General features: G+C 42.5%; 1 protein-coding gene across 1 annotated transcript in view; it reads right to left on the bottom strand.

Moving 5' to 3' along the window:
* Positions 1-5,561: 5,561 nt before the first annotated feature.
* Positions 5,562-8,562, bottom strand: part of LIPA (lipase A, lysosomal acid type) — a 28,039-nt gene continuing 25,038 nt past the window's right edge. The window contains exons 9-10 of the mRNA XM_058671221.1: positions 7,167-7,238; positions 5,562-6,447 (exon numbers count right to left, since the gene is read on the bottom strand). Coding sequence (XP_058527204.1) covers positions 6,214-6,447; positions 7,167-7,238 — 306 coding nt within the window. The 3' untranslated portion in view covers positions 5,562-6,213. The remainder of the gene's footprint in view (positions 6,448-7,166; positions 7,239-8,562) is intronic.

The raw sequence follows: 8,562 nt of genomic DNA, 5'->3' as shown, positions 1-8,562 counted from the left end.
CAGCTTACTGGGGGGAACAATTCTTTTTAAGTAAGGTGTACCTTCTAGGATTTTCTCCCACAGTGCCAAGCATTGATGTTTATAATAAGGCATGTACCAAATGTATGTGTGGATTTCATGCACATTTTAAGAGAAACTGACTCTAAATCAAGTTGAAAATATAGATTCGCTTTTTTTGGGGGGAGCACCAGTTGGTGTGGTTTCAGTCCACTCACTTCTAGACACGGTTTTCCGGAGGGTTGTTCTCAGATTTTTGACTGTGTCTGGGCTTTGTCCACACCATTTCTGGTACTTCTCCAGTTGCCTGTGGCTTCCTGTGAGTCCTTTAGAGCATGGTATGGTCTGTCTCACAGGGCTATGAGCCAGGAGTCCTGTCTTCTCTGCTTATCACAGGGGGTCGAGTCATTTCTCCCTGAGGGTGACAATCAAGTCTGTGTGACACAATCGTGAAATTATCTGATACCAACTCAAGACTTTGCTTAATGATCCTCCCCTAAAAATAGAACATATGGTTGCCAGAGCCTGTGATCAGTATCATCTTTTTTTTTTAGTGCTTAAAATTCTTCTTTTTAAAATTGGATGGAGGTGTCTTAGCATCTATCTTACCGAAACAACTGTTCTTGGATATCAGAGATGTGTAATGCTTTGTGACATGTATGACTCACGGGCAGGCCTCACATCAATTACCAAAACTAATTACGTATTTTAATGATGAAAGACTCCATCTCAGTCAAGATAGCTTAGGTTACATAGAAGTCACAGTCAAACCCAGGGCCATGCCAGTCAGTGTCTGTTCCAAAGACAGTTTTTTAGGTGGTTTTGGTATTGGAAAGGGCATCCCAGCTCCTTTCACTTAAATCTGTTAACGACTCAGAAAACATTAATGAGCAAAACCAGGAAAGTATGGCAAGGTTAGGAGAGTAGTTCCTCAGACACTTCCTTGATGCACCCTTGACCCGGATTCTGATGCATATTTGGTTTCAAACATTTTATTCTTAAAAAAAAAAAAATTATTTATTTTTATTGGAAAGTCAGATTTAAAGAGAAGGAGAGACAGAGAAAAGTTCTCCATCCACTGCTTCAGTCGCCAAGTAGCCACAATGGCCAGAGCTGAGCTGATCCAAAGCCAGGAGCCAGAAGCTTCTGCTGGGTTTCCCACACAGGTGCAGGGTCTCAAGGCTTTAGGCCACCCTCTACTGCTCTCCCAGGCAACAAGCAGGAAGTTAGAAGAGAAGTGGAGCAGCCGGGATACAAACTAGCACTCATATGGGATCCTGATGTGTGCGAAGTGAGGACTTCAGCCACTAGGCTATTGTACTGGGCCCCAAACATTTTATACTTTTGATCCATTCACATCATGTATGAGTATGCCTACTGGTGTTGTTGGAACACTCATCAATCCCCTCAAACATTTACTGTATATAAAACCATCCCCAAGTAGAGGCATACCATCACCTGCAAGGCAGAGCAAATACCTCGTCTGTCAAAGGGACCCCTGCCAACATCAAAGCTGCTTAAAACCCAACAAGTCACAATGTGAAATGCAAAGGATTTTTTTAAGATTCATGTTATTTTTATTAGAAAGTCAGATACACAGAGAGCAGAAGAGACAGAGAGAAAGATCTTCCATCCAATGATTCTCTGCCCAAGTGACCTAATGGCTGGAGCTAAGCCAATCCAAAGCCAGGAGCCAGGAGCCTCTTCTGGGTCTCCCACAGGGGCGCAGAGTCCCAAGGCTTTGGGCCATCCTGGAATGTTTTCCCAGGCCACAAGTAGGAAGCTGTATGGGAAGCAGGACCGCCGGGATTAGAACCAGCACCCATATGGGATCCCAGTGAGTGCAAGGTGAGGACATTAGCTGTTAGGCTACCGCACTGGGCCCCACAAAGGATTATTTTTTAGCGACATTATTTTGGTAGAGAATTGGCTTTACTTGCTCAATTTGAAACTGGACTTGAAACCTGCTGCTAGCACAATAAACATACTTTGAGAAAAGATTTATTTATTTTTGTTGGAGAGGCAGATATATGGAAGAGAAGGAGAGACAAAGATCTTTCATCTGCTGGTTTACTACCCAAGTGAATGCGACAACCTGAGCTGAGCTGATCTGAATTCAGGAGTCTCTTTCAGGTCTCCCATGCAGATGCAGGGTCCCAAGGCTTTGGGTCTTCCTCCATTGCTTTCTCGGGGCATAAGCAGAGAACTGGGTGAGCAGTGGAGCAGCTGAGATACCAACAAGCACCCATGGATGCCGGCACTGAAAGGGAGAGGATTAACCAGTTGAGTCATCATACTAGCCCTCAACGAACTCTTGTGATGGAATGTCTGACATTTTTTTTTATCAGAATAATTACTGCCTGATGCTGCCTTTCATAGGCCACAAGGGATCAGTGTTTATTTTGAAAAATCTACTTGTTAAGAAACAAGAGATCAAAGTACAGGCTATTGTAAGTGTTTACATTCAACAAATTAATACCTCTAAATTTTTATTTGTAATAAGTTTGAGGTCTGCTTTAAACTTTGCCCACTTCCCATCTGTGTCCAAGATGATCACTTGATTGCCTGTTAGATAAGTTTTTATTTTCAGGTCACATTTGGCAGACAACGGACTATTCCTTGAGAACACGTTGCACATATGTACCCATTATGCAAGAAGTAGTCAAATTCTAGAGAAAAACGGCCCCAACCATGACCGCCTGATGCATCATCCAATTACCAACTGACTCAGAAGGCAACAAACCTCCTTTCCCTGGAAGGTGCTACAGAGGGAACTGAAGAAATCTGCAGCAGAGCCAAGAGTGTCCCCTTGTGGCTACGAAAGAAATGACATGTCTTCATTCTCCAGATTCCAGGATGACACAAGTCTTGGAGAAAGGCCAGAACAGTCACTGGTCTCTTTAGGCTAGAGATCGATGGGGATCTTCAAATTCTACTCAAAAGAAATGCACCAGCGCTGGGTCAACAGAATGGCCTCGACCAAACCACCACAGCTCTTCTGGAGGCAGAAGCTCAGCCATGATGAATGAAAACCGCATGAACACAGCCAGGATTACAAGGCTGCAAAGAGACTAGGTCCCAGGCAAGAGGTCACTAACAAAGATGAGCATTTTGGCTGGTGGCTGAGACATTGGAATCTCAAACATTGACATCATTGCCAGTAAAAGTCATATAGCCTTTTATGCAGAGAAAGCAATGCTTACCTTGCCTGTCAAAGGGGTTACTACACATATCAAAAGCCTTATGAGAAGGCTTTAAAAACCCAGAAGGCACAATGTGAAATATTTGGCAGAAAATAACTCTACATGCTTAGTTGAAGTGCCCGAGTTGATTCTTGGCTCCTGCTGCTAACCCCAATGGCCTCCTAATGCAGACCCTGAACAGCAGTGGCTCAAGTAATTAAACTCCTGCCACCTATGTGAGGAGACATGGCTTGTGTCTGAAGCTCCTGTCATTCAGTGATGTAGCTCAGGAATGAACCAGCAACGTTTTTTAAAGGCAGATGAACACTGTAATTAAACTACAGCAAGAATGACAATGCAATTTCCCCACTTTTACGCCTATCTACTACTTATTTTAGAAAACATGCCAGGGAAAAGACTGGAAAGATGAAAACAGGCAAGTGTAAAACAGACTTGAGGAAGCAAACCCTACTCATTCCTCAATCTCCTGTGTACTGTGTGGGAATCAGACAGACTGTGTTCTCAGGGCATCTCTGGGACATCCCATTACACCCCAGCAGTAACCAAAGCTAGCAATGGCAAGTCATCACTGGTGCTGATGCCATTCTCTGGGACAATAAAAAAAATATTCCCTCACCACACCTTTCTTCTCAGCCTGATTCAAGTAGTGGTTCTGTGTCTGGTTGGCCACATCACCTTGCCTTGTTCAAAGCAGAAAGAGGTCTTGGGGGACATACAGCCACGGAGGAGGTGCCATCTTCCTGGAGACACACTCTTGGCATCTGGTACATTGTCATCAGTTTCTGTGAGAACCATGAAAACACAGCACACTGGCTTCACCCCAGGTAGTTCCCTGTGTTACTGTTTGCTGAAGCAATGGGCTGCACACTCCTTGAATCTGTGGGACTGCCTGTCTCCACTCAGAGCCTTCTTAACATGGACCACATGGGATAATCTTCAAAGCTTTTCCAACCACTAACTTTCTTAGGTTCCAGACTGTTCTTTCCTCCCTGTGGGAGAAAAAAAAAAAAACTCAAGGATCAAATCAGTAGTGTGTTATGAGGAGGAGAGATGATAAAGAAAAATTTACACCTTACCGAAATGTGATGAGGAGCAGTGGTTAATGGCTAGAACCCACATGGTAGGTTAATTGACAGAGGACAGCATGGAAACTGAGTTTCTGCACTCTGCCTTTCCTACCTACTATCATGCCATTCAAGTTAATTGAAGGTACGAAACTAGTTTCAGAGGCTCCTTGTGCACACCCTGCCTCTCCTGCCTTCTGTACCATTCAGGACAGTTGACAGCAAGTAAATGACTCTGGAGGCTCTACCCTTGGCCCTCCTGCCTCCTATTATACTAGGCTAATTAACTACAGGAAAACTTTGGGCTCTGGTAGCTCCCTTCTTGTCTCTTGCATTTAATTGAACACATGGAAACTTTGTTACATAAAACTCTCAATCTGATTGGAGGAGAAGAGCTTAAAACCCCCTGACTTTGGTGGCTTGGTGCAGTGGCTCCTGGAGTGTAGCGGGAACTTCTGTCACCAAGCTTGGGCAACGGCAGAGGATCTCAAAGCCCTCTCCCATCACTAGGATGGGAGTCTCCTTTCTCAACTTTTCTAATAAATCTTGCTTTAAAACTAAACTAAACAAACAAACAAAAAGACTCTTCCTAATATCCTACACTTGGGTCTGGTGTGATCTCTCCTACACTTTGCAACACTAAAGAAGAATGGAAACATTATTAAAGAAAAAGAAAACAAGTCCAAACCATCCTTTAAGCTTATGGGGCTGCAATTTGTTGGAAACTTTAAATAAGACCCTTTAATAATGTTACAAAGTACCAGTATTTTTCTTGCATATGTTAGCTAATATTAAGTCTTGTTATTGAAACTTAAGACAGTATGTTAGAAGATGCTGCAAAAAGAAAAAACCACATAAGAAAATACATTAACTGTCATTCTGTCCACCTGAAGGCTTTCTAAGGAAACAACGTTGCAAATCTAACAGGTGAATGACCTCCTGACACAGGGAGGCAAAAGAGCCGTGTTAAAAATTCAGGCATATGCTCATTCAAAACTGAACATACAAAATGGATTCTGAGCTGACCTTCAGCCTGAAAACACATTCATATATCACTGGTGTGAAAGTGAACTACGATACTTCTCCTGGGCAGGTCCAGGGCCTGGGGCCACAATGTTATCTACAGCAATAGGCTCACAGAGCACCTTAATTTCATGTAAAATAGTGGTATAGTCTCTCCATAGGGTTCTTCTCTGAGACACACAGAACTAGGACATGTCACACAATTTAGAGTTCATAAATGTAGTATATATTAGCCTTCAATCTTCCTCAAACACTGCTTTTAGTTGGTACAATGTTTTTGAAAACACCTGCAAGTTATTTTCCCTTGAGCAAGTTAAACATTTTCTAAAATGTAGGGTTGATAAAATTCATGATGAGGTCTTTATTATTAATACAGCTGGGATATTACTGGTTTGATCAAAAACACATGAAGTGCCACTTGGATCCCTCATAGAAGACCATTATACTGGCGAGTTTGTGAAGGGCAGGAGATGAGAACTGAATATTTTCCACACTGAGCTAAAACCAATGACAGATGATTTTTGCCTATAAACATCACAGCTCAGTAATTCCAACCAATGTTTTTTTTTTCTTTCTGTATGGAGGTCAAAAGGCAACATCACAGGCTTTAGATTATAAGGACAATCAAATGGTTACAAGGAACTTTACACAAGTTAGTAGTATTGTAGAAAAGATTTAAGAGGAACAACACAATAGTTGAGGCACTCATTTCATGTTCAGTCATGGCTAAACAAATAATGGCTAAGGGTCTTCTATTTCTAATGAGAAAAATTAGGAATCCTCATTATCAAGCTTTCTGTATATAAAAATACAAAGTCTGTATTCATGATCACCCTGAGAAAGCAAAACCAGCATTTGTGCACACATCAAGCAGATTTTCACACGCCTTAATCACCTACTGGATGGTGTTATTTTTAATTTGGCTTTCACTGGTATTTCCTCATGAGACTGACAATTTCATTGTACACCCGCCAAGGGGCATCCAAGCCCCAGAGAAAGTCAAGATGTTCCCATTCAGGCAAGTGTTTGCTGTACACCAGATTGGGGATCTGAGTCAGCAGCATACTGATGTCCTTGACGTCGGCAAGCCAGTCCCGATCCCCACTCCAGACTGCAGTGGGCACGGGCATGTCTTTCACACGGTACATGGGAGGCTCGCTCTGCAAAAACAAAAGAGAACCCAGAGAAAGCTGTGCTGACATCGTTCTCATTTTTAAAATCATGATAAACATTATCTCCAGTAGACACTTCTTTAGCACAATGGATCTGAGAATTAAGTGTATAACCCTGCAGTGAGGGGGAAATGGCAGGGAAAGGGTTTTGGTGGAAATCCCTCCTACTTTCTCCTTTATATGTACAAATTACAGGAATTCCCTAAGCCTCAGTTGCACCATCTTCCAGTCAGAGACAGCCCTGACTATGTCACAAGGGTACTGTAAGAATTAAATTCATAATTAAAAACAGGGACAAAGTGTCTCTCTTGGTGCTACTCAGTGGCCAAAGCATGATGATCGTATTTGTACAGAAAAGCTGAGGCTTAAGCAATAGGATCTGGCCATAACCCCACCACAGTGAATGGGAACAGACGCAGGATTGCCTGACTCTGAAGCGTGGGCCCATGACCATGCTGAAGAGGCATGACCGGGCCAGGCCAGACTCAAAGCTGGGGTTAGGACCGAGAGGGGAGGCTCAGTCCACATCACTGGCTCAAGGCAGGGGCCATTCTAGATGCAGGAGTGAACCGAGAGAAAAGCAAGTCAACCTAGTTGGCTCTTCCATGTGCGTCCCACAGCAGGTGAGCCCGGCCCGAAACGTAACCCAACGTGAATCTCCTGGGCTCTTTCAGGACCCATTATCATTGAAAGAGTGAAAACTTTACCTGGTTATAGTGAAGATAATTCTTGTCGCTGCTTCCCCAGTCAAAGGCCTGAAACTTCTGCAATTTAACAATCTAAGAAAAAGATAATTTGGGAAAAGGTTACCTTACGCTTACGTATGGGATAGAATGACAGGTGGCTACCTACAGTTAATTGCCTTTAGATATCAGAATATCCAGATCTACTCATCATTTTCAAACCGTTATTGAACATTAAGCAGAATTGAGACCGGCGTTATGACACAGTGTGTAAAACTGCCTCCTGGGATGTCAGCATCTCAGAGGGACACCAGTTTGTGCCTGCGCTGCTTCACTCCCAGTCTTGGTCTGTGACCTTGAGAAAGTGGTGGACAGCAGTCGAGAAGTGGGCTCCTGCAACCAAATGTGAGGCCTAAATGAAACTCCTGGCTCCTGGCTTCAGCCTGGCCCAGCACTGCTCACTGCAGCCATCAGGGGAGTGAACCAGAGGGTAGACGATCTCTCCTCTCTTTGTAGCTCTTTTAAAATAAATAAATAAAATTTTTAAGAATGAAATGAAACAGAATTGCCCTGTTTTCTTTTCCTGAATAACTCAGTTTTCCGTTGTTTGACTGGAAAATATCTTCTACAAGACATGACACAATACACAGGTGTCTTGAATTTTGCTTGACCAATAGCTATTCCCATTAAATTAACTTAATGGTGACGTTCCATATAGTAATCCGCACCTTGACTTTCTCAAAGAGGTAATGGTTTTACTGTGCATTGCCTCTGACATTTGAGTTAACGACAGATCGCATATACGGCAGTGGTCCTGTGAGATCCTATGGCCTAGTGACACTGTAGCTGTCATTTCTGTCAGCCACACTCTATGGGGCTCCCACAAAGATGAATTTGCCTAATGATGCATATTTCATACCTAACCAGTCATTAGGCAATGCAGGACTACATATAAAACATACACAGTAATGCTACATATTTTCTATATATTCACACTAGTTGTGCAATTCTATCAGTTAATAATGTTGTTATTATAATGGGTTTTCTTAAGCCGCGGTGGCTCTTCACGCTGCAATTTGAACTAGCTAGAGATACTACAGATAAAACAATGGATATAAAATTTAAATTTATGTCTAGTAAAGCAATATGACTGAAACATGAATAAAAGGTCAACTATCTGTAAAATCTAAAATAACATAATTTTTTTAAAAATGTATCAAGAATTAAACCCAAAATATGCAAGCAAAATCAATCAGAAACTGTAAGTTTTGACCACATGGTGGCGTCTGATGCAAAGAAATACTCAAGACATCAGTTCCACCTTTGATTACTGTGAGGTTGAGATTCTTCCCAAGCACTTAAAATTCTACTATTTGTTCCACTTCTGATCCAGCTCCCTGCTGGTGTGCCTGGGAAGGCA

This window comes from Ochotona princeps, chromosome 13 (genome assembly GCF_030435755.1).
Source record: "Ochotona princeps isolate mOchPri1 chromosome 13, mOchPri1.hap1, whole genome shotgun sequence".
Taxonomy (NCBI): Eukaryota; Metazoa; Chordata; class Mammalia; order Lagomorpha; family Ochotonidae; genus Ochotona; species Ochotona princeps.
This window is presented reverse-complemented; position numbering and strand designations above follow the sequence as displayed.